At 38.6% G+C, this 27,694-nt stretch overlaps 1 protein-coding gene across 1 annotated transcript; it reads right to left on the bottom strand.

Annotated features, from left to right (window-relative positions):
• Positions 1 to 210: 210 nt before the first annotated feature.
• On the bottom strand, positions 211 to 27,383 carry ubtd2 (ubiquitin domain containing 2). The gene is made up of 3 exons (XM_057360932.1): positions 26,889 to 27,383; positions 14,768 to 15,004; positions 211 to 1,993 (listed from the first exon to the last, which is right to left on the bottom strand). The coding sequence occupies exons 1-3, from the start codon at positions 26,956 to 26,958 to the stop codon at positions 1,578 to 1,580; spliced, it is 723 nt and encodes a 240-aa protein (XP_057216915.1). The 5' UTR covers positions 26,959 to 27,383; the 3' UTR covers positions 211 to 1,577.
• Between the last annotated feature and the right edge of the window lie 311 nt (positions 27,384 to 27,694).

Here is a 27,694-nt window from a genome sequence, read left to right as displayed (position 1 = left end):
TAAGGCTTCACCCCCAGAAAAGCACGTTGTCATAAACAAGCCACAATACCACTTCCCTTGGAATATAATCTGAAGTGAACTGGTGCATAAATATGGTTTGGCCATTTTGTATTGTTAACAACTCAATGATAAATACTGCATTAATGTATAAAGACACAACTGTAATACTAAACTAAAAAATATAGTAGCACAAAATCAGACACCGCAATACATAAGTGTACAAATGTTCATCAATTTAATTAAAAACGCATTCTGTATCATTAAAATATGCAGCTGTTTTTAAACTGTCTTTCAACAGGACCAAGTCTTCAAACCATTTAAAAACACAAAGTTGAAGTTGTAGGCTAGGCGATGCAAGTTCGAGGCTCGCGTCGCTTCTCTATTCCACTCACTGCTCCCCATCACTTTCAGCCGTTCTCATCAAGTTCACTATAAAGGCCAAACTTAAAAATGAACTTAAAAAAACTAAAAACATATGGAGTAAACTGTGAGAATGCTCATTTCATATAAACAGCTACATTCATGACACACATTCCATATGGGGGGCATCAGAGAAACATCAATTAAAGATTGCATCCTCTTGTATGTCCAATTTTGTTCCAACCTGTAGAAATGTTTTCTCTATCAAATTCAATAACTCGCTCAAGGTTTCTCCATTACATTTTTATTACACGTTTATTACATCATTACTTTATTCTGATGGTATTCCTGTTATATGGAGTCAGAATGCGTGAGGCACAATGCACTCAAAGCTGATGAAATCTGCGTGAAGATTTCGACTGTATAAGAGATTCAATGGTCTTCGGTGGAGGATATTTTGTTTAGAATATCACTAACCGCTAACTGCAAAATGCGATGACCGCCATCTCTACTAAATTCATACTTTCCAAAATGAGGCAAAAGGTCAAACAGCTGATCTGCCAGTCTTTATGACAAAAACTTCCTCTTTTTTTGAACTGGAAAAAACTTAAGAATAAATGTTTACAGAATATAAGCAATTGAAAGGTTATCTGAACAAGAACTGGAATCAAAACAGGGGAAAACTGGGGAAAAAGACTTTGCAACAGGCCCCCGCTTCTTTAAATTCTTCATATATATTTGGATACAAAGTTTCTAATAAAAACGAACATTAAGAAAACAGTTCAACAAACTATCCTTCTTCCTTTTGAAGGCCAACCACATTTCAAAAGTTCCGTTGGCCCCGAGTGTCTCCGATTTAAGACACAAGTAGATCACACCTCTGGTCTGCCTTGCAGACATATGCTCTCATCGTAAGAAATAAGAAACGTACAGCTCCATAAACGTCAAAACAACAACTTTTAGGCAGAACCATCACTATTAAGTTTCATTTGCCATATTGGACCTCTCGTGGCCAAGTACTGGCTCCAGTTTTCTACCCTGAGGCTTTTGACCAGAGTCTCAACGCTGAGAAGAGCTGAAGCTAGTCAAGTCAAAGGCAGTGAGTGTTTGAAGGGAAAGGCCTCTAGAGATCACCTCTCTAGACTCTGAAACGGCCATTCCCGAATCGGCCACGCCCTTTAATTTGATCTCCACACTTCAAAGTTCCCGGCGAGGCATTAGTTTTCCACAGGCGTGGGGTTTTGCGACAGTGGTGGGGTTTCCGGAGGCTGGCTAACGATCACCTGGACCACATAGTCTCTGGAGATCTTCAGGTCTTCCAGCTTCATCTTGTCGGTGAGCGGTCGGCCCGAGAAGAACCAGCGCTGGCTGCCGGTCGCCACTCCCTCCTGGGCCTGCAGCCGGCGCTTCATCTGCTGGACGCTGTCGCAGGTGCGGACCGTGAGGCGTAGATCACGGCCAGTGGAGAGACGCAGACGCAGCTGGCACTCCTGGCCCTCGCTGGCTGGAGCTTCAGGGACCTCGATGGTCTCAGACTCGCTCTTCTCTTCGATCATGTTGACTGGAGGGGAAAGGCAGTAGACGGGCAGCTGGTAGCGATTCCCGAGCTCATCGTAGCATTCGGTCAGTGCACCTGAGCAGAACACACACAAGAAAGGGAGTCACTTCAATGTTTTTAATACTCAAAAATTGGAGGATTAACACTCATATGAGATTTTGAGTATTACATATTCGTATACATCGCAGCTGTCCTTCCGAAACCTTGTATATCCAAATGTGATGTTTTTCAGGAAATGGAAAAAACAATGTAGTTTTTAAAATGATCTTTATTGGTTAGATATTTGCAAAACCCAGTGGCAAACATAGAGGATGACCAATAATTATCGTATAAAAATCACAAAATATGGAGATACAATATATATTAAAACAATGGACTATGGTCACACAGTGTATATGCTCCAAATGAAAGGCCGTGGATGTAATACAAAAATACACTATAAAAAATTCTGGATTATTTTCAACCAGTGGTTGGGTCAAAAACAGAGAAACCCAACCGCTGTGTTAAATAAACCCCTAATTTTTTTTATATTTATATAATTTTGTGTTTCAACAACCCAACATAGGTTAACTTTCAACCCAACAGTTGGGTTTGTCCCTCTTTGACACTATTTTTTTTATTGTGTTGTTTATATTTTATTACTATACTAAATTTTGTTATATTATATGTTATTATCGAGGTTATTTAGTTTACTTAAATTAAAACTGTGGAAACGTTTCTTTTCATTGAAATCAAATATTGACCTAAAAATGATTGGGAAAAATGCAGCTAAAGGAAAAATTGAAATGTTTCCCTAAAAATAAACTGAAATATAATTGAAAAATGAATTAGCATTATATAGAAACATAAAAAATAAACAAATAAATTATAAAATGACAAAATTTTCTAAAACTAACTAAAATTAACAAAAGCTAAAAATCTTAAAATAAAAGCTAATTTTGAATATAAATAAAACTAAAATCAAAACTATAATAACTCTGGTCATCATTTATTATTATATTTATGTATATATTATTATGATTATTACGATGATGATGATAATGATGATTATTATTATATTTAATTAATAATTTATTATACTTGATATAAGGTTGTCACAACATCAGATTTTCACAACACAAAAAGAATTTACGTTATTAGTGCAATATCTAGTTTACTGAAATAAATACATGTTTATTTTAATTAAGCATTGTTTTTATTGATTTTGTGTTCTCTCATTGTTCATTTAGGTCAACGAGTCACACTTAAAATACAACTATACAGAGACAGCCTTCTTAGTTCAACCTGAATTATTCACTTTCACTATAAAAAAATTCATCTTCAACACAGTATCACTACTCCTAATTATTAATATCACCATATTGACAATACCGGTATATTGTGACGTCCGCTTATATATTATATTATAAACTATAAGGTATATTCATACTGTACTTTATACTGTATAGTACACCGTTGTTCTTATGCCAGATTAACACATTTCATTTTTAAATTGACGAGAATTGTCACACACTGCATGTGAAAAGTCAAACAGAAAAAAGTTTTATCATTAATTTTATGTTCTTGTTGTGTGCCACACACTTGATTCATTTTCTTCATTTACGAGCACAGACTTGGCATTTAAGGCTGCACTTTCAGCTTTTACAATGTTACACAATATTATTTTTGGAACTCCCACTTGTGTGAATAGGTGAACAGAGTAGAGACACACTCATCACATGATGAGCATTCCTATGACACAGAGCCTCATTGTGGAATCTGTTACCCTTTCAACCACAGAGGAACTAAGCACAATGAATCAAAAACATTGGGACAGGAACAATGACAACATCACTGGCTTCTTCCAAAGAGGAAGTTTGTCATTCTGTCGTCTTGAGCCATATCTCTCTGGAAGTCAGTCAAAAGTGACTGTGTAATGTCAACGCTCAGTGAGGGATTGTTTCAGTTATGTGTTGTATCAGTTATAAAAAAACTAAATTATTTCTGATACGTTCATGCAAAACTTTTGGTTTCTTATGTGTAGAAACCAGAATAAAGGATGGACTATAAAGATCCAAAACAACTAACAAAGCTAATAACCATGATGCAACAAAGTAAGAATTAATCCAAATTTGAGTTTTTTATTCTAACTAGACACAAAAAGTTTGTTTTGACATATACACTTGGACATAGAACAATTTCATTGCAGACGAAAGAAAAATCGGGATTATCCGTGTCCTAGGTGTGTCACTCAAAGCGAAAACCAAACGAGAACGTAAGGGGATAAGATGACACACGACTGGCTCTCTGTGAACCTCTTCTGTTTCTCAAGTACAGTCTTAAGTACCCCTCTCATCATGTTAATGCGTATATGAGGCAGGTGTAGTGCTAGTGAGAGTCAATAAAATGCTGGAGAGCTGCTTTAGCGCTGATTTCTTGGAATGGAGTCAAAGAATTGTTCCTGCATCAAGAGTCTGAAGAGAGACGCAGCGACTGAGACCGAAACAGTTTGTACTTGATAACAGCTGTAATGTCATTTCCGATGACAATAGGAAATCTGTTTAGATGGGACAAATAGGCTTGGAGAATTGAGATAGCAAGGCAACATCATCTGTTGTCGTTCATCTGGTTTTTCCGGATTTCAGTCTAACAATACAGTTCCGTTCCTCATTTCTCAAAAGAAAATATTACAGGGATTTACACTGGACTACAACCTGAGGTAAAGAAAACCATACAGAAAACTAGGGCTGCAACAACTAATCGATAAAATTGATAATAATCGATTATGAAATTCGTTGTCAACGAATTTCATTATCGATTAGTTGGTCTGTGACGTCACTTGCGAGCTGCGCAGTTATAAATCAAGCGCATCTTCTTCCCTTTTAAAATTACTGTTTTAGATGTGTCTCTCCGTGCAGCATGAGCTGCGCAGTTTTAAAGTGAGACGTGTCTCTCCGTGGATGCGTCTCTTCGTGCAGCGCGAGGTGCGCAGTTTAAAAGTCACACGTGTCTCTCCGTGCAGCACGAGTGACGCAGTTTTAAAGTCACACGTGTCTCTCCGTGCAGCGCGAGGTGCGCAGTTTAAAAGTCACACGTGTCTCTCCGTGTGGCACATGTTGCACAGTTTTAAAGTCAGACGTGTCTCTCGGTGCATGCGTCTCTCCGTGCAGTGCGAGGTGCGCAGTTTTAAAGTCAGACGTGTCTCTCGGTGCATGCGTCTCTCCGTGCAGTGCGAGGTGCNGCTGCGCAGTTATAAATCAAGCGCATCTTCTTCCCTTTTAAAATTACTGTTTTAGATGTGTCTCTCCGTGCAGCATGAGCTGCGCAGTTTTAAAGTCAGACGTGTCTCTCCGTGGATGCGTCTCTTCGTGCAGCGCGAGGTGCGCAGTTTAAAAGTCACACGTGTCTCTCCGTGTGGCACATGTTGCGCAGTTTTAAAGTCAGACGTGTCTCTCCGTGCAGCGCGAGGTGCGCAGTTTAAAAGTCACACGTGTCTCTCCGTGCAGCACGAGGTGCGCAGTTTAAAAGTCACACGTGTCTCTCCGTGCAGCACGAGTGACGCAGTTTTAAAGTCACACGTGTCTCTCCGTGCGGCACATGTTGCGCAGTTTTAAAGTCAGACGTGTCTCTCGGTGCATGCGTCTCTCCGTGCAGTGCGATGTGCGCAGTTTTAAAGTCAGACGTGTTCTGCGTGCATCTCTTCAAGCTGCACAGTTTGAAAGTTTAAAGGGGAGAGGTGTTTTAAATGACAAAATTAAAGATTATATTAGTAAAACCCAATTTGTGGCGTTTGCACTTTGCAAAGTACATAATAGGCTAAATACCCTGATTTGGTGGTTTATTTAGTTCAGAGGTGGGTAGTGCTGTAGTACTCGAGTCCGGTCTCGAGACGTTTTTTTATGGTCTCGGACTTGTCTTGGACTCGTTGGTATTTGAACTCGGACTTGTCTCGGACTTGGTCATTGGTCTCGCAAATGTTCTAGTCGGTCTCGTCCGAGTCCAGCGATATATGTTTTATTTTCTCCTTCAAAACAAAACATTGATAGACCAATATTCTTGTGATCCAAAAACGAATGATCCGAAAACTGTTGCCGACTCTCGACTCTAGAACGAGAGCTGCGCGTGCTCATAAGTTCTCTTTTCACACAGCAGTTCAGTTCAGTGTGTGCTGTTGTTGTAACTAAATAACTCAGGTATATTGGTTCAAGTCCTCGGGACTGTCATGCACGCCAGAAAGTGAAGAACTGAATTAATTTGTGGATAATATTAAGTGTTTACGGGAGACGCTAAACGGGAAAGATTCAGCTGAACTGGTTCGACCGGTTCACTAAAAAGAAAGAACCGGTTCGAATGAATGATTCGTCCGCGGCGCGAACCAGCATCAATCATTCATCAGGCACGATGTCAGCGAGCAGCGGCATAATACAGATTGGTTTTACAAACCATAATAAATGTATCGACAGTGCGCTTAAAAGGAAACTTTTTGCAACAAAACTTTCCCCGAAACATGTGGGACAACATCCAATTTCGTAAGACACCTGCAAAGGCATCACAAAGAGAGGTAAGTTAATGCCATGTTTCAGAGTTAGCATTGCATTTGAGTATTTTAGAAAGTTTGGAAAGTAGGGCTTAAAGATAAGATGATCGTATTTTTATTGTCATTGTGATGAACATGTTATTTAAGGATGGGCACCGACGTGCTTATAAACGAGCCGTGGAGCCTCTGCTCTTTCTAGCGGCTCCTCTATCGAACACTCACGTGCACGGGCAGGCGCGCACACGCACACAAGTGTTCATTGCTGCACAACCTTGCTGTTAGGAGGGCTGATAAAAAAGTTCCTTAAAAAAGTAATAAACAGTTACACTTCGGCTTTGTGACTTTAGTGCTATACCTATATAGTAAAAATAAAATGACCTTATTTTATCTGCTTTTTGATCATTACAAACAACAATGAAAATGATTATCATAGAATAGAAGATATGCTGTCTCTTGCATCACATAAATTATCAATAGTTAAGTATGTGGTCTTGTAGTCATGATTTTTTTCTGTCTCTGTCTTGACTGTCTCAATTGGACTCGGTCTTGACTTGTACTCGAACCTCTCTGGACTTTGACTTGACTTGGACTCGAACCTCTTTGGACTCGGACTTGACTCGGTCTCGACTAGTCCTGGTCTTGGACTTGTCTTGGACTCGACAATGGTGGACTTGACTACAGCCCTAGAGGTGGGTAACGAAGAGTACATTTACTTGAGTACTGTACTTAAGTACACTTTTTGAGTATTTGTACTTAAGTATTACTTTTTCTGTTTACTTTTTATTGTACTTCACTACATTTGAATGACAAATATCTCACTTTTCATGGCAAAAAAAATGATTTCCTTGGCCGACCCTCCCCTCGCTCCCACTTTTGGGAGAGACTATTGTCAGTTGCTTCTAATATGACACACATGAATCAACTCATCAGGTGTTTTAATTATGGAGACATTCACAACATTTTGGGAGAAGGCTAATGAGTTCAGTTGTGTATACTTTTCCCATATCTGATTTACTTATTATAAGCAAAAGATGTAATTACATTTTTATCCGATTAATTGAAAAAATAATCGCCCAACTAATCGATTATCATAAATTGCAGCCCTACAGAAAACCACACATTTTAATTGAGGATTCAACAGACACAAAACTATAACCCAAAAATATTTATGCAAGTCGTTTTGTATAAAAGTGTTTCCCAAATGCGTAAATGCTCATTCCTAACAAGATATGATGTGTTTTAATGGGCAACGGCTGTTGTTGGTCATGTCATGGCATCACCAGCTCACATTGAAAATGAAAGATTCTTATGCTGTGTTCACACCAAATGCAACAATCGTGTTTTCCACACTCTTTATTACTCACGGGAAAAGTTCGTTATTTTCGAGTGAGTGATGCTAAAAACATCATGCGACGGGAAGTGTCTTCACGCTTCCGCACCCGTCAAACAGTAGGCGTCAATGAGCTCTTCGCACAAATTTCTCGCTCGAGTTGAATTGATGCATTCGCGGCAAACGCGCCGCCCCATTCGCATCGCCTGCCTTTATTTGCATCTTTGCATTGACTTTGTATGTAATTTCCTCGCGCAATCGCTTAATTCGCGTTTGGTGGCATTCTAACTGCAACCCTTTGTCTGTGAACACTGACACCAAAATTAACCATTGCTTTATTATAGTGATTCTTTTCTTCCCGGCTTCAGCCGAACACAAACAAAGTTATATATAATATCATCCTGACTCATCCTAGCGTTGTTATGCCATTGAACAGTGCCAGCATTACCAAACACATCCATCCATCAAAAAAAGAATCCAGGCGGTTAATAAATGTCTTCCGAAGTGAAGCGATATGTTTGCGCGTGGAAATGTTCAATATATGAAGCTTATTAAGCAATCATTACGCTGTGTTTGAATGTAAACAGTCAGAAGACTTTTGTACACTAAATATGGTGGCACGTTGGCTCTAAATTGATAACATCCCGATGGGGGTAACCGATTTCCGAAATACGCTTTAGACAACCGAGTCAGGCCGAGTACCAAAACAACCTTGTAGCCAATCAGCAGTAAGGTGCACAATGCACAGGACGGACACTAGCCGAGCCGAGCGCTGACGAAAGCGAAAGATGGGGGTAGGGGTGTGTTTGTTTTGGTGATTTGAACATCAACAACGTCTAAGAGAAATCGGACACCCCGCCTTTAATAGACTCAATGTTAGTTCCTCACTACCTGACAAATATGCTGATGGAAATGTTAAATAATAAAGTAGTACTTGATCAACATCCTGTTGGTGCATCAGAAGCTGGCAAAATGACCACAGATACATTACAGTTAAGCACTGGAAGACTCTTTAGATTTTACTGGATTTTGGAGTTATCTTTAGCAGACCTACTGAACCCCCAAAACTGCTGTAGATGTTAGAAATGTTAGATGTTAGTACAGTGTGTCTACTGATTGGATGTTTAATCAACACATTATAGGTTAAAAGACACAATTCTTTAAAATAAAAGTCCCTAAAATATTCTGTCTGTTCTAGTCTAATCTAATCTGTTTGTATGGTCTAGTATCTGCAGAAAAAGACGTTTTTTTACTGTAAAAAGATTCTACAGACTAAAAATGCAAAATTGGTTCTTCTAGGAAGCTTTGAGAGAAAGGTTCGGAGGGAACCAAACATGGTTCTTCTGTGGCATCACTACTATTTTATGAGTGTGCAAGCGTTATTTCTTAGCACAACTAGGGTTATAAGCAATTATAATTCTGGAATCGGAATCGACAGGTCAGGAATCGGATACTCGTTTTAAAATTAAAATTTCAATTCCTCTTATCAATTCCTGTATGCACATTTTCAGAAATATGCATGCGTTAACTTGTGAACTGCTGATATCTCAATAAAAGCCCTTTAACCATATTTCACTAACCATATACATAAAAATCAAACATAATGTACATACATATTGTAAACCAGTCAATAAGCAGGCTAAATGACCATACAGGTAGATATCGAAACACATTTAATTTCATTTTTTTGAGCTGTGACATTATCTAATTTATATATATACAGTATATATATATATACACATGTATATGTGTGTGTGTGTGTGTGTGTGTGTGTGTGTGTGTGTGTTTGTTCTAAACCTGTAGGACTTACTTTCTTCTGCAGACAGAAGATAACCAGACAACATTGGACCCCATATCACTGTATGGAACCAAAACCACTGAGACATTTCTCAAAATATCCTCAATTATGTTCCACGGAAGCAAGTCACATGCAGGTTTCGAATGACATGAGGATAAATGATGACGGAATTGTTATTTTGGGGTAAACTATCGCTTTAAAATTAGGGCTGTCAAACGATTAATCGCGATTAATCGCATCCAGAATAAAGGTTTGTGTTTACATAATATATATCTATATATATCTGTGTACTGTGCATATTAATTTTGTATTTATAAAGACAAAACATACTCATACTTGTCTATAAATTTTAAATGTATACATTTATATTTACCAATAATTGAAATTGTAAATAAAAGTTTATTAATAGTTATATTTTATATTTTTCTTAAATATATGCATTTATGTGTATGTGTTTATAAATACAAAATGAATATGCACAGAACACCAGCATATATTATGTAAACACAAACTTTTATTCTGGATGCGATTATTTAAAATGTTCAAAATTCTCCCTCTTTAAGGGAGAATTATGCATTATGCAAAAAAATGTGCATCGATTCCAATAAGGTAAAGATACACAAAGCACAACCACTGAGATGAAGCCTGAGGCTTCAATCTCCATTCTGCTCTTCACGTAAACCTGACCACAAATACTCAAAGTGAGCAGAACTAGGCAGGGCGGAGGTTAAGAGAAAGTGGAGGATGGTTACTCGCTGTCCTCTGACCTTTTCACTCAATGAGTCTCAGAGTTATAAATAAACTCCCGAGTCCATCTCATGTCATCGACCACATGGCCTTCGGTGACACAAAGAGCGGCTCTGGAACCCCTTAAAAACCTCTGGGTTCCAGCGAAAAGGGATTTTCTCTGGTCGCGGACAATTGCTGGTGCTCTTTATGACTAGATTTCTAGAAAAACTCTCACTACAATGTACTATTTGGCATCATCAAGTTGTCCGGTGTGGTGGGGGGTTTAAGGTTTGGAAAGGCCAGCGTGATGTGATATTTTTGGCGAGGAGATTTAACCGTACTGAGTAGCGTTTACTGTAAATCAGCAAAGCACTCATTTATGATCGCAAAGAAATCCTATTAAAGAATAAAACAATATCAATACAAGCAAACCTTTTAGTAACGATCATGAAAAATGTTACTGCCACTGGGAAGAAAAAACAAACAGTGTCTGCAAACGCATTAATGATTTAAACGCCATTTAACACGTTTAAAGTGTCCCTGTAGCTCAAAAGGCAAAGCGTGAAACACCATAAACCGTTTGAACGGCATGTAAATGGTTAATGCATTATTCATCATAAGTCACTTTGGATAAAAGCGTCTGCCAAGCATGCAAACATACAAGTAAATGAAAATGCCGATAAATAAATTCCAGATTAAAAAATCAAATCACGACAGCTCTGAGGGAAAATAAAAGAAACAAAACGCGGGTATGACAAGAGGAGAAAAGTATGTTTTGATTCGCAGGCTAAGTAACAGCCAGAGTTTTTCCACAGCGTCACCAGGCAGCCCGGCTCTCAGGAGACCCTGACAACTGCCTTCAAGAATCTCCAGCTGCCTCCAGGCAGATGTAGACAATGAGAACCAGAGGGTGAGGCGCTTACACTCTCACGTACATACAAATGACGACACGGTTCCACATCGGAGCGCTGGCCGGTCGGTTAAGAAAGCTGACAGACCTGCTCATGAGTTTATGCCATTACAATTTTCCAAAAGTACAAATGATCTTGAGAATTTAAGCTTTCATAAAATCTATATACAATTTGCACCAATACTACAAACCCGATTCCAAAAAAGTTGGGACACTGTACAAATTGTGAATAAAAAAGAATGCAATAATTTACGAATCTAATAAACTTATATTCTATTCACAATAGAATATAGATAACATATCAAATGTTGAAAGTCAGACATTTTGAAATGTTATGCCAAATATTGGCTCATTTTGGATTTCATGAGAGCTACACATTCCAAAAAAGTTGGGACAGGTAGCAATAAGAGGCCGGAAAAGTTAAATGTACATATAAGGAACAGCTGGAGGACCAATTTGCAACTTATTAGGTCAATTGGCAACATGATTGGGTATAAAAAGAGCCTCTCAGAGTGGCAGTGTCTCTCAGAAGTCAAGATGGGCAGAGGATCACCAATTCCCCCAATGCTGCGGCGAAAAATAGTGGAGCAATATCAGAAAGGAGTTTCTCAGAGAAAAATTGCAAAGAGTTTGAAGTTATCATCATCTACAGTGCATAATATCATCCAAAGATTCAGAGAATCTGGAACAATCTCTGTGCGTAAGGGTCAAGGCCGGAAAACCATACTGGATGCCCTTGATCTTCGGGCCCTTAGACGGCACTGCATCACATACAGGAATGCTACTCTAATGGAAATCACAACATGGGCTCAGGAATACTTCCAGAAAACATTGTCGGTGAACACAATCCACCGTGCCATTCGCCGTTGCCGGCTAAAACTCTATAGGTCAAAAAAGAAGCCATATCTAAACATGATCCAGAAGCGCAGGCGTTTTCTCTGGGCCAAGGCTCATTTAAAATGGACTGTGGCAAAGTGGAAAACTGTTCTGTGGTCAGACGAATCAAAATTTGAAGTTCTTTTTGGAAAACTGGGACGCCATGTCATCCGGACTAAAGAGGACAAGGACAACCCAAGTTGTTATCAGCGCTCAGTTCAGAAGCCTGCATCTCTGATGGTATGGGGTTGCATGAGTGCGTGTGGCATGGGCAGCTTACACATCTGGAAAGGCACCATCAATGCTGAAAGGTATATCCAAGTTCTAGAACAACATATGCTCCCATCCAGACGTCGTCTCTTTCAGGGAAGACCTTGCATTTTCCAACATGACAATGCCAGACCACATACTGCATCAATTACAACATCATGGCTGCGTAGAAGAAGGATCCGGGTACTGAAATGGCCAGCCTGCAGTCCAGATCTTTCACCCATAGAAAACATTTGGCGCATCATAAAGAGGAAGATGCGACAAAGAAGACCTAAGACAGTCGAGCAACTAGAAGCCTGTATTAGACAAGAATGGGACAACATTCCTATTCCTAAACTTGAGCAACTTGTCTCCTCAGTCCCCAGACATTTGCAGACTGTTATAAAAAGAAGAGGGGATGCCACACAGTGGTAAACATGGCCTTGTCCCAACTTTTTTGAGATGTGTTGTTGCCATGAAATTTAAAATCAACTTGTTTTTCCCTTAAAATGATACATTTTCTCAGTTTAAACATTTGATATGTCATCTATGTTGTATTCTGAATAAAATATTGAAATTTGAAACTTCCACATCATTGCATTCTGTTTTTATTCACAATTTGTACAGTGTCCCAACTTTTTTGGAATCGGGTTTGTACATTTCTCCACCCATAGACGATTATTCAGAGTGATATCTGCCCGTACCGATTCTGAAGATCAAATTATGTGTTATTAATTAATTTAATAACTATTAATATTGAACATCAAACTGGTGATGTTTCTTGACATTTTCTATACACAGAGCACAAATTCATTGCATTTTATTGTCCTCTTTTGATTGACAGGATATATCTGTCAATGCTCATCCCTAACTAACCAATAAGATCTCCCTATTTTTCACAAACATATTCTCAGTCATTTTTATTTAAAGTCTCTGAGGGCAGCTGTGACATGTCAGAGGGGACCTGGCCCTCCCGGCTGAGACGAGAGGTTTTTTATCCATTTATTTATTATTGGAGTTTGGGTTCCTCGCCACAGGGCCGTGTTGGCTTGCTCACTGGGAGACTGCTTTTGTTAGATATCATTTATTAGAATAATCTTGCTTGTTCAATAAACACTATGCACTGTGCTGTGTTTTAGCTTTGCTGTGTTTTTCTGTTTTTCTTCTTTTCTCCTGTAAAGCTGCTTTGGAACAATGCACATTGTGAAAAGTGCTATATAAATACAATTGAATTGAATTGAATTGAATTGAATATCGGCCCTGATCTTTGGATGTTTTTAACTATCAGCTGATAGCCGATTTGTGAAAAAAAGGCCGATACCGATTTTTGGCCGATATATTGGTACATCTCTAATATACATACAATACATATATGTGACCCTGGACCACAAAACCAGTCACAAGGGTCATTTTTCGAAACTATACATTACATCATCTGAAAGCTGAATAAGCTTTCCATTGATGTATGGTTTTGTTAGGATAGGAGAATATTTGGCCGAGATACAACTATTTGAATATAAATAGTTTATAAATTTATGGTAGGAAATTTACTAAATATCTTCATGGAACATGATCTTTACCTAATATTTTAATAATATTCAAATCCATAATTAAATAATAAAAAATAAAAAACAATTTTGACCCACACAATGTATTTTTGGCTATTGCTACAAATATGCCTGTGCGACTTATGTCTGGTTTTGTAGTCCAGGGTCACATACAGTATATATTTATATGTAGTTAATTGCAGGGCAAAACACATCTGTATTTGCCATATAAAGCACAGTGATGTCTAAAAAACAACAAATATCATATAATATCTCTTGCTATGAATTACCCCTGGCCTTTAGTCTGAGCAGTGAGCAATGACTCACGGATTAGCATCAAAAAGCATTGATCTGCCGTGCTGATCTAATACTCTGAAGGATAAGACTCATTATAACAGTATTGTATTCATATATTAATTATGAAGGCAACAAAACAACCAGCAGCGCGCGTGTGGATCTTTTACAAGGCAGTGATGCATCAAAACGTCCAGAGGTTAAGAGAGCTCTGCTAGAAATCCTGTGTCCTGATTAACATTAAGTCTTATTTTAGAAAATCAGAAAATAAAATGTCCTGTTTGGAATAAAAAAAAAAACACCATAAAAACAGATGAGCAAACAACCCACCAAACTGAAATATGAATGCTCAGTTGGTAGATCATTGCATTGTGGATTCAATTTCCACAAAACATGTAAAAAAATGTATAGTGTGCTTCAAATGCATTTCAAGTCATTTTAGATCAAATTGTCTGACAAATGCATAAATGTAATGTAAATGCTTGTCAAAATGCCTAGAACACTCAACTTAACCAGGAGAAAACAGATATGATCAGTTCAAACGTCTGGTTTGAATCAAAGCACACTGGCTGATCAGAATCTGTGTCGATGGCCTCTTACCGTGTGGTAAAGTGATGCTGGCGCCGTCGATGATGGCTTGAGCGAGCTCGTGGTCGTTGCTCTCAAAAGCCTGCGCAGCCGCCTTAAGTGCATCCCAGATTTCCTTCCGGCCTTCAAAAGCCGGTGCGGTATCCCAGAATTCATCGCGCTTGCTGCGTAGCTGCCCGTCGGTCATGGGGTAGTCGCTTTTCCATTTGGGTTTCTCTCTTTTCAGGGCCTGGTTACGCCCCAGTGCAACTGAAACACAAAGACAAATTAATGTGAGCCAAGAGGATATAAAATATGAGATCATACAGGGTCACTTGGGTGCACGGCACTTATTTTTCTAAAGTAACACTGTCCAACAGTGACACCCGCAGATGAAACATAATTTTTGACTTCCTTTAGCTTATCATGCTTTATAGGGTTTATAAACCATGGCATGCGCGTGGAATTCAACAATCCCCCTTTACTGTGCTGTGGTAAAAAAAAACTCACAGTATTACATTGCGTTCTGTAGCTTTAATAAATGATGAGTAAAAAATATTTAATATTAACGAAGTTTAAATCATTTCAAATGATTTAAAGAGTAAATAATTTGTGATTTTTAAGGTCCTACTTTGGTTTATGGAGTGTCCAACAACAATTAGAACCACAGACGACTCGTTCGCGTGATTCAGAGTCGACTTACTTTCGGCTTTACAACTTTACAACATTACACACTGCATGAAATGTAATTTTAAGGACATTGTAATAGTTATTCTTCAAATATTTAAACAGTTTATTTAAACGTGCTTCAATAAAATGTGAAAAACTGTATAGAGGACAAAAATAAATAAAAAGTTGAAATAATATCAAACATTTTAAATATTTAAACGGTTTAGTAAAAAGTACTTTAATAAAATGGCAGGAACTCTATGGAGAACCAAAAAATTATATTATTAGTTAGAAATTTTAAATAATTTCAAATTGTTTAAATATTTAAACATACATTAAAAATGTTAATATTTGGTAAAAAGTGCTTAATTAAAAATTGCAGGAACTGTATGGAGGGTCAAAAATATATAAATAGTTTAAAATATCTTAATATATATAAACTTAGTTTAAAATGTTAATATTTGACAAAAAAAGTGGTTTAATAGAACTACAGAAACTATGTGAAGGACCAAAAATTTAATGAAAAAATATAATATTAAGAAAACAAAGACTTAATAATATAAAATTATTTTAACAATAATTCAGGACTAAATTTATTTTTGTATTAGTTTTCCTTTAATGATTATTTTGAACTTTATATTTCATTCTTTCATTTATTTATTTTTTACATTTATTTAAGCATTTTTATATACTTATTTAGATATAAAAAACCTATCCAACATTTTTTTCCCATTGTAATATATTTATTTCTTAAATTTCTTTATACATTACTGTTCTCATTTAGATTTCTGTGTGCAACATGTAAATGTGGGAGGCGGTGCTTGCGTAGTTACAGTTCAACATTAAAACAAAATATGCGCAGAAATGCAACTTAAAGATCGAAGCAATACCACACTTAGGTCAGAAGTCTTAAACAGCACAACCAGATTCTGGGATGCGAGCCAGTTTTGAGACGGCCTGCTTTGGACTGTCATGGTGGGTTCAAATAATGACGTCTGGAAGCACTGGGTGAGATTAACGGCTCAAGAGATTCAAAGGGCTCGCTTTGTCTCGCACCTCCTGGACCGCTGCAGGAACTGTGCCATCGAGTGAATTTAGAAAAGCAGATAAATGGTAGGTAGAAAGGCTCACAAATTCACTTTTTTTTCTTGTTTGTCTTGTTGGGCCTGTGGTTTACATTTTACTTGGCATATATTTGTGCTGACCCCACCACAATACAAAGTGTTAAAATGTCAGTACAGAAAAAAACAGATTTTTTTCCACAAAACATTGCGTGTCAGAAATATTTGTACACATTTTTGGCATATTTTATGTTCCTGTGGCTCTCTCTCTTTATAACTTAATGTTATTTCGACACCACAAAACAATACCAACCAACAAAAAGCTGATTTTCAAACCTATGCTCAGTTGCCCAGCGTAACAATGAAGTCGGGAACGCCTGTTAGTGAATAAAGCCCGGTGATCTGTGACCTCCAGCGATAAACCTGCTGTCAATGAGAATGGGTGTTACCATTGGACATGAAAGACTCCTTACGAAAAGGAAGTTACGGCACGCGTCGAACCCTGCACTTTACCATTCCGCTCAATGCTGAGCTGTCTCCTGTCTGCTTCTACCCGTCCCCCTCGAGAACACACATATACCACATTATTGGCATTTGTCGAAAACAAAACCGGAGTGTCTGAGATGTATTGAGCTCTCAATAAACCAGCACATAGCTTGCAGACACACAGACTCTCATTGAATACCACTGGCAGAATGACCAAAGGCTGAAATCCAAGCAGTTACATCAGAGGGCCTGAGAAAGAAAGATTTATTGGGTAAAACATCTGGCTGCTATTATATACAACCTTTCAGTCTGGAACGCAGGATGTAGAACCACCAAAGCCCGGGATAAAACCTACCCAGCGCTGCTTGGAGCATATGCCATTTGAAGGTCCAATGTGTAATTTTTTGGAGTATTTTTTGACAGAAATGCAATATAATATACATAACCATGTCTTTAGAGGTGTATAAAGACCTTACATAATGAAGATTTATGTTTTTATTACCTTAGAATGAGCTATTTCTATCTACATACACCACGGGTCCCCTTACATGGAATTCACCATGTTGTTTCTACAGTAGCCCTAAACGGGCAAACTGCTCTACAGAGCACGTTTCGCAAATACGTTTCTCTCATTCGGCAAAGAAGCGAAAACGTGACGACATCTTCGTTCTGTGTCAGCCGCCGTAGGTCTTTGAAAGGGAGGGGTTGGAGTGAGCCATTGGTTGCAATTCGCAACCTCACCACTAGATGCCTCTACATTTTATACACTGGACCTTTAAATTATCAGTGTGAAAACAAGGTAATGGTATATGAGCCAAGTGAAAGAGTGTTACTTAAAAAAAAAACTATTTACTCATTCTTATGTCATTCAAAGCCAGTATAACATATTTTGAAGAATGTTGGTAACCAAACAACACTGAACCCTCGTTGACTGCCATTGCATGGACACAAAACCCCAGAGACATTTCTCAAAACATCTCCTTTTGTGTTCCACAGAAGAAAGAGTCATATACAGGTTTTGAACGACGTGAGGGTAAATTAATGATGATTTTTTTTCTTTTTGGTTGAATTATCCCTTCAAATTCAGTTTGGAATCAGCCAGGTCAAACTGATTCGCAGGACAGCATCTGGATTTAGATCTGGCAAGATGTTCAGCAACCAAAAACAAGACCACTGACAAATTGTAAAAAATCAGATGAAGTTGCATGCAACGAATCAAAATTGAGCATTTTTATGACCCAGAAACACCAGCTACAAAGAAACACCCTAAAACAACATTTCCACAACCCCAAATCAACCTTCGTCATCATATTGTGCCTTCCTGAATGCAGTTCAGAGCGCCCACTTCCTGTTTGTCTGCATTCGAACCCACAGCTGTTCCTCAGTGACAAAGTAACTCGCTGATGACCTCTTCCTGTTGTTAAAGAACCAACAACAGACACAGTTACAAAATGACTTAAACGGGACATATTTGCAGGTGGGTTTGCAAATGGTAGGTCGTTTCTCATTCATTTCAAAGAGGAGCCTGTGCTTTGTTCCAAACCCAAGTGAGCAGCATTTTTAAGCTTCTCTGTCAGACAGACAGATGCTGTTGTATGCGCAGATCACAGATCAGCACCACAGCATGATGATGCTAGAATTTGATACAATGGAAGCGATTTCTCGGTCAAAAGGTTGCGTCATGTCTGAGGTGCTGTTTTCTAACCCTGAGTGGATCATTATTTCCATTAGCTCTTATGTAAGCTTTCCTGAATTCATTCCCCGCGTTACGATTCGGTTCAACGGCATCAAAATGACATGAATCCACTTAAATTATGATTTACAGCACGTTGCTCGGCTAAGAGCCGAACAGCGGCTGCTAAAATTAGATTCCCGTACAGTTTTTCCTCAGCTTGAGGTTGATGCGAATTCATTTCGATCACTTATAGTTCCTGATCTTCAAAAACTCCTCTCACGGCATATTCATTATGGTGTATTTTCTTTGCGCTTGAACGGCTAATCATGTAAAAAGACTACGCGGGGAGTTGTGACGGCTAGCAAAATGAGATTGTCCACAAAACAAGATTATTACTGACCCTTCTCCAGAGCCGTAAACTCACACAAAACAACTTTGATAGTGATGCAAGCAACAATACGCTTTGAGTCATTACAAACATATTGCAGTGTAAATACGCAAAGGGCCACAACAACGATCCTTTATAGGAAGAAAAACGGCCATTGTGTGTCGTAAGGCCGTCGAGGGTGTAAACTTCCCTCAGGGTGCATGCATCTCCATGCCACGGACAGAAAATCTATAGCCCGATTAATTCCATTTCCTGTTTAGTAAATAATGCACTGGCGACACCGTAAAATGGACGGGTGACCACATTAATCTAATTTGTTAGAGGCATCGTGGCATTTAAGAGGACTGATGTTACATTTGCCTGGAAGTGAGGGGTTGCTGATCGTACCAAGCTAAATCCACACATTTAAGATGTGGATGATGACAGAGATACAAATTTGCGCATGCAGGACTGTGTAATATGTAAACGTCACAAACTGAAGTAAATGTCAAGTCACGTACAGAAATATGCTGTTGGCTTATGTAGTTGATGGTAAAACTGCAAATACTGCAGACATGAGAAGTCGAATTCCAATAATAAAGCTTATGACAGATTCTCTGCCTGAAATTTTAATTACTAGACTGGACTATACACTGCAAATAATAAAAAATTACTTGACTTCATTTCATTGCAACCGGCTTCACAGTTTTTACGGTTTACTCAACTTTTGGGCAAGAAGTACCTTTAACTCTTACTGAGAATTGCCAGTTGCCAGGTCTCTCAACATCACAAAAAAAGTCAAATCAGTTGAACCAAACAAACTTAAAATTTAGTTTTGCCTTGGCTTTATTTTACTTTATATTCCTTTTATTACACTATTATACTTTACTTAAAGGGATAGTTCACCCAAAAATAAAATTTCTGTCATCGTTTACTCACCCACATGTCATTTCAAACCTTTATGACTTTCTTTCTTCTGCAAAACATAAAAGAAGATATTATGAAAAATGTTGTTAACTGGCCCCCATTCACTTGCACTGGTTTTGTGTCCATACAATAGAAGTGAATGGGGTCCAGTGCTTCTCAGTTACCAACTTCCTTCAAAATATCTTCTTTTGAGTTCTGCGGAAGAAAGAAAGTCATAAACCTTTAGAATGACAAGTGCAGAAATGTCCACTCATCGGCAGTAAGATTGCTTAAGGTTACTACAACGGTCCACGTGATTCTGCCTTAAAACAGGCCTAAGAACAACAGAATAGTTAACAAAACCGAACAAGGCATTTACGAGAGTTAAAACACCTGAAAGGCATTTGAAAACATCTTTTAGTGTTTTTATTGAGTGGAAACTGACAGCACAGCAAAACACCAGAGTCCACAGATTCAACCCAGTTTTTTGGATTAGGCTGTGTGAATTTCATTTTCACAAGACTCCCAAACGAGGACCATCTGGATTAAGCTCCTAAAGGAGAACGTTTTGTGATGGCGAGCGAGGTTAAACTCACTTCGTGTGCAAGTGCCGCATGATTTTGCTCTGCACTCCACACATTCGATTTGACATTTCGTCCTCCTTTTATCATTTCCTTATTTTCTCAAAGCCAGCATCAAAAGCCCATTAGGGAAAACCTCACCACCACACCCCCATAAAAACACCCAGAAACCCATTTCATTCGTGAGGTATTTAATACTGTATGCACTTCCCATCAGGCCGCGAGGCTCTAAGAGAACCTTTTGTGAGAACGTGCTGACATCTGGGAACTATCGGCCATGCCCGGCCTCCGCACAAGTCTCTCATACACAAACCCAACGAGAGAGAAAACGAAAGGGAAAAAGGTGAGGTGAAAGACAAGCCCTGGCCTGCGCAATTGGCCTGCGCAATTAAGTCTACAACATCGACCGGCCGAGGAGCTCAGCCTGTCGAGACCCAGCCGGGACTTCATACATAGTGTCAATAATTCAAAAGCGACTGGCAAGAGCTTTGTGTCTCATTGTGTCTCAAACTGGGGGCCGTGGCCTCCTGGGGGGCCCCAAGATGGTTCCAGGGGGGCCACAGATTTTGTGGCATTATAGAAATATAGATATTTATCATAAATTTTGTGCAATCAAACATCAGAAAAACAATGCCACCAACCAAAAGAATTGATGTTTTAGCATTGTTTAACTGAATATTTTCTTGGTTTAATTAAAATTTTAAGTTTAAGATTATAAGTCTTTATTTGGGGGGCCGCAAAGCAATGCACTCTACACAAAGGGGGCCTTACAACAAAAAAGTTTGAGAACCACTGTCATAGAGGCAATCGTCTATCATTTGGGTTTTCTCGAGATTGTGTCATACGCCACGGAAGATATAAGATGGCAATGGAAAGAAAACGTGAAGGAACGGTTCTCCTTTCAAAGGCCAAGTTCAAGAAGCCTATCGTATGTCAGAAGGGTCAGGTCACACAATCTCTGGTCAGTTGGGCAGAGGCATCTCAGATCTCTGGGAGTCTCCGGAGATGAATACTCCAATCTTCATCTCGGGTTCCAAGTGTCCTCTTAAGGGTTTATTCAAGGAGATACCTACTCCCCCGCCCCTCGGCCAAACAAACAAACCCACTTCATTGGTCGAACTAATATTTCCTTCTGCATAACAAAACCAGCCCAATGGCCTTTTGAAAACAACAAGCGTAAACCCAATGACCCCAGGCCAAATGCAAAACTTAAAGTATGTCACTTCCATATCTCAAAATCACATATTTTACAGCCATTGTCAGGTATAGCGCACAATTTTTTCTTGAAAATCACTGTAAAGTAGTAAGCCTAAACACATCATGTTCTCATGAATAACTTCATCTTATCTTAGGAATGAAAGCTGATGAACAAAATCTATCCATATTTAACCCTCGGAATTAAACAAAAAGGTTGCAACAGTTTAAAAGTAGGCCGCTTCTGTGGGAAAACTGCAGACCTGGCAACCCTAGTTATTATGTAAGGGATAATGTACAGGCAGCCGGTTGTTATCGCAGAAATAAATTGTTATCGCTTATTTCGCAATAACAGCCGGCTGCTTGTACATTATCCCGCTTATTACACGGCTACTTGCCAAATGAGAAAAAACTGGACATGAAATGTGAATTCAAAATATTTTATTAGCTCATTTTTACTGAATGCAGACCTTCCGCGAAGAAAAGCCATTTACTTTCTGTTTTAAGTTAAGAAATGATGTTCAAATGTCACGAACAGGCAATTTGGCTTAATCATTTGTAAATATAATGTCATGTTAATAAAAAACATATTTATAGTTAATTTGTCAAAAAACCTGTCAAAATGATTTGCTGCATCCGGGTTACCGTGTTTTATTAGTTTTGAGAGGTTGTTATCTGGGAATAACGAACCTGCAAATGTCGCAACTGGCCAATCAGAATCAAGCATTCCAACGAGCCGTGCAATAAGCATAAATAACTGCTTATTTAATTTTCTGGATTCAAGACTATCTGGGATTGTTATTTATCTTAATATGAGATTATCTTGGAGAAACGTATGCTAATGGAAATGATAAAAAATTAGTTTTAAAGAAGCACCACTTTCAATTCATACGGAGAAATCTGTACAATTCTTTCAAGCATGTGCATTATAATGCAGACAGTCTTTAGCTTCTATGCTGGCAGCTTAACAATATAAGAAGATGGCGACAACTCAATAAGCACCGTCTTCTGTATCATTACATGCTAGTTAAATTTAACATTTTTATTGTGTTCCACAGAAGAACACTGGCTTTCAAAGACAGCTTTTATGCCATCAGATAACCTCATTACAGATGGAATTAAATTATACGTAAAGTTAATTTAAGCACATTAAGAACTTGCATTTGTGTAGTAGGTTTGAAGACGTAATGAAATTGGAAATAATGTAACAGTCAGAGAATTTTATCAGCATCTTACCTTTAGCATCTTATCAGTTCTTTTTCAACATTTTGGCCACACTGACAATGTATCAAATGTAAGAATTCAAATAAAAAAAAAAATGTAAACATTCTGTCAATTTATTTACCCACCTGCATATGACTCTTATCTGTGAAACACAAAACAAGATATTTTGAGAAATGTGGAATTTGTGTCCATACAATGCAAGTCAATGGAGTACGATGTTGTTTGGATACCAACATTTTTCAAAATATCTTCTTTTGTGTTCTGCAGAAGAAAGTCATACAGGTTTGAAATGACTTTCACTACACCTTTAAGAATTATACTACATTCCTACTGTATATGCGCACATGTAAATAAAACGTACAAATGATATTGCTGGCTTTACAACAGTATATAATGTCTGTTCCATCTTCAATCACTGCATTGCTGATAATGGCATACATGTACCCTTTTCAATAAACACATGCAGTTGTATCAGACAGCTCAATCTAGACGTTTTAATCAAATCCACATGCGTGCACGAACAACACGTTTAAAAGAAAGATCGTTGTGATAGCGCCAGCGTTTAAACTTTAGGGAAACCAGCTGTATTTGTAACCTCTGTGCTTGTTGGTGCTGTCGTGTGTCACACTGCGCTGAATGACGTGCATTTAAAGCCTGGAAAACATCAAAGCATGCTGATTCTGCTTGAACATCTCTGTATAGCACGTCACTTTCTCTCCCTCGTTCGTCTCGGAGCATTGAAAAACTTTCAACACTGTCTTTCACACATTTTGCATGAACAATAACCTGTTTTGTGTTGCCTGCCCTTGAAAACGTACCTTCCAGCTGTCTTGAATTCTCAGCAGGCCACCGATGCATCTTGTGAGATCAAAGGCACTTTGAGAAATGGATAGTCAGCAGTGTTTAGTTTATTAAAACAGGTATGGGTGACTTCATTGAGAACTTTTGTCAGCCAATAGCTTCGCAGTTATCAAAATCATATCTCAACCAAATTAAAATCATAATAGTTCGAGATGTAAAATATAAATGTTATAGATAAATCGCCATTCCATCACACTAAAGGAGAAACATGGCCATTGTCATTAAAAGAAAACAGGTCAAGATCTATCAGTTCCTTGTTTATCTCCATGGTGACCCAAAGATCCAAGTGAAGCGAGTTCGGCATGAGGACCGGTGCTCGCCTGCCTGAACTCGAACGCTGCATAATGCAAGACAGACAGGGCGCTCAGGTTTCACCTCGCAGGAGACAACAGAGGCTCAGACAACAACCGAGATGAGGACTTAGTACAGCAAGAAGACTGCTGACGGTGTTCAGCCGGCAAAAATAGCTGAGAGGCATTAAGTGTAGAAGGATTAAATTCAACAAAACACACATCCATTTAAAAAAATCTAAGCATTTAAACCCGTTCACACTAAGAAACAATATATACGATAATATATACAACCAGCAAGCATATACGCTTAAGTTTCACATTTTAAATGCGTGAGCCCTTTAAATTTATATGTATTTTGATTGGCTGTTAATGTCGTTCATCAGCTGAAAAATTTGATGTGAAAGTAACCCCAGCGATACCAGAACACCTCAACCTGGTTTTGCACGGGTAAACGGTCTCAAAACCTAATTTAATATTTCCTTAAAGTGACAGTTCACCAAAAATGAAAACTCACCCTCTTGTCATTTTAAACCTGTATGACCTTTTTTCTTCCTCAGAACACAAAAGAAGATATTTTGAAGAAATTTTGTAACGGAACAGCAGCGGCACCCATTCACTTCAATTCACCAATGCAAACGAATGGGTGCCAGTTAACAACATTCTACAAAATATCTTCGTTTGTGTTCTGCAGAAGAAAGAAAGTCATACAGTTTGGAAATGACAAGAAGGTGAGTAAATGATGACAGAATTTTCATTTTTAGGTGAACTGTCACTTAAAGTCCTTAAGCTCTGTAATTCCTAACACAACGTCACCTTTAATTTCCAGACAGTACAGCTCCATTTTTCCTGCCTCGCTCTTCAAAACAAACGCAGTCCCTTTCGGAACCTACCACCATTCCCCAAGGAGAAGTTACATTGTTGACATCCAAATGGAGCTCTGTACGCTGTGAAAAATTAGCAGCCATTAAGTCTGCAGGTAACTGTCAATGGCAGGGACTGCTCTGGGTTTCATCTAAGGGTGCTACAGTCATTACAATAATGACACACTAGGTGTAATTCAGTCCCATAGGCTTTGTCTAGCATCTATGGAGCTATTTTTGTTCGACAAGTGAGACCTTGACAGAGGAGCAGCAGTCGCAGACATGTTACATATGATCTATATTGTGACTGGCACAAGTAGTAGTAAATCCTCCTGTATGTCACCAGCTTTTACTTTGCCAAAAACACAGGTTTTGATATGACATCAGCACGGACAAAACCAGACAACAGGAAATTCTTAGTCTCACAAGAGAACTAAAAGAGAGTTTCTCAGGTTACAAAAAATCAGAATCACAGTTTTGTGACTGTAAGGTCTTTCTTGGAGGTCATATACTGTACATGCTAGTGTTTGCGTAAAGGTTTACAAAAACTTTTTGTAGCTATCGATCTTCAGAAAACAGACCCAACATACTGATGAGTCAACTTGCACTTACCACATTTTCGTCCAATAAAATGATCTGAAAAATGAAACACGCCCCTCTCTAATTAGCAATAGCAAATCAGGGGCTGCATTAATTGCGATAACCAAGTGAATATTTGAATTGTAGAATTGAAATTAAAAGCACAAATTGAAAATAAAACGTAAATTTATACAGCCTAGAAACTGTCCTCGGACCACTTTCCTGGTCATTTTCAAGTTAGCTGAAATGACCAGTCGCCATGACGTAACGACCACCTGAAAAGTTGTCTGAACTAGGTTGTTTAAGTTGCAATTATTAAACATAATAATGAAAAAAATCCACCGCAACTATACTATTTGCTTTTGTGTTTGGACCCAGAAATGGTGGTTTGATCATGAGTGACAGCAAGCTTAATAAGTGGATGCCCTTTTCTGTAGACACGGACAGGATTGTGGGATATCAAAGGCAGCGAATCTATGCTGCCTTTAAAAATCAATCAGATGAAAGTATCTCCGGAGACAAAAGTGAAGCAAACGTTTGATTCAGAGAATCCTTGATCCCTTCCATCCTTGACATGCAAAAGTCAGCATTTTTTTCAGATGCCACCATGGTTCACAGCTCTGAATAATATTTTTTTAAGGGGGGGCAATCCCTTCGATATGTCCCACCCTAACTTTCAATAGTAAATACTTCAATACAGTAAATGGTGCTTGAAAAGCCACTTCATGGGGTCTTAACGATTATAAACAAGTGAAAACAGTCAACTTTTAATAATGATGCTGAAGGTTCAACTTGAGCCACTGTTTTAGTTTACCTTAGAAAATATATTATTTACTAAACCATCTTCATGGACAGTGTTTACAAGCCACATCTAGAATGTCATATAAAACACAATAACCCAGAAAACCAGAGGAAGGGATTTGAAGCCTTGTCGTGTAAAATAAACTACATGAAGATAACCAGACGTGTTTCTGCAACCCAAGGCCAAAACCATGACCCACATTTTATTAAAGGGAGCAGAAACACAAACACACACTAGCCACACAGCTAACACACTCTTTATATTTAACCGACACCGCTAAAGCTAATCAGCTAGTAGAAGGTGTTACATGCAAAACGACTCACTAGCCAAAGACAAAGGGTGACAGGGGGTTTGTGAAAACATTTGCATAATCACAATTAATTCGTTTCTACAGCCAAACAAGGGTCCGTGAGGGATCGTGCCCCTCAAAAAGCGATGCAAAGCCCACCACGCTGTTTCCAGAAACTAAGCAGCCGAGCAGCAGACAAGGAAAAGCGACGTGTGTGTGTGTGTGTGTGTGTGTGTGTGTGTATGCAGACCCAAAACACCACAAATTGCCTCAAAGCGCATTTCCTGGAAACGCATCGGTTCCTTACCTCCGGTTCCGTCCGAGTTCTCGTTTAGACTGCCTGAAGAATCATGATGACTGCCCACACAGCCACCCATGGATGTTTTCACGGAGCGGACCCGCTCTGGTTCGGTTTCCCCCAGTCTGTTCTCTCTGCTGGGATAGAGATTGACAGGGCGCGGGCATCAGCTGGAGAGAGGCGGGGTGGGTATAAGCACATTCACGGCTAACTCAAAGCGTCACGTGCTGCCTACCTAGTCGTGTTTGGCTGCCCTGACTCGAACGCGCTCGTGCGGGGCCCAGAAAGCTGTTTAGTTAGGGAACTAGCACGGGTTTGAGTCACAGTCAAGGTTACCGTCTCTATTGGCAAGGGGTATGAAAATAACGGACAAATGGTGAATAAAGAAATAAAGACAAAGATAAACACGAAGACAGGTTGATTCATAAATTGGTTCCCTTAGACAGGACACTTAACGTTCGTTAAAACTTTTACCAAACATACATTTGACTTGATTTCCGTTACTTTTGAGGAACATAAATGCCATTAAGATAATACTGTAATACTGTATGCATTTCTTTACAAAACTAGACACAAAATAAATTGCGAAAAAATATGTGTCCTATACGTCATTTATGATATGTTAGTTTTGATAAATGTAATAGTTTTGACACTGCGCTTTTAAAAAGCCTCTCGTCCAATCAGATTCGAGGACCTGACCTAATGCGAAGCAATACATAGATTTGTGCGTATTCATCAATTCACGACGTTTCTAAATGAATGAACAATAGGTTTTGACGTGTACAGTGTTATTTTATATATATATAATAAGGTTT

Source organism: Triplophysa rosa, linkage group LG19, assembly GCF_024868665.1.
Source record: "Triplophysa rosa linkage group LG19, Trosa_1v2, whole genome shotgun sequence".
Classification (NCBI taxonomy): Eukaryota; Metazoa; Chordata; class Actinopteri; order Cypriniformes; family Nemacheilidae; genus Triplophysa; species Triplophysa rosa.
The sequence above is the reverse complement of the archived record's forward strand: the minus strand, read 5'-3'. Positions and strand labels throughout refer to the sequence as shown.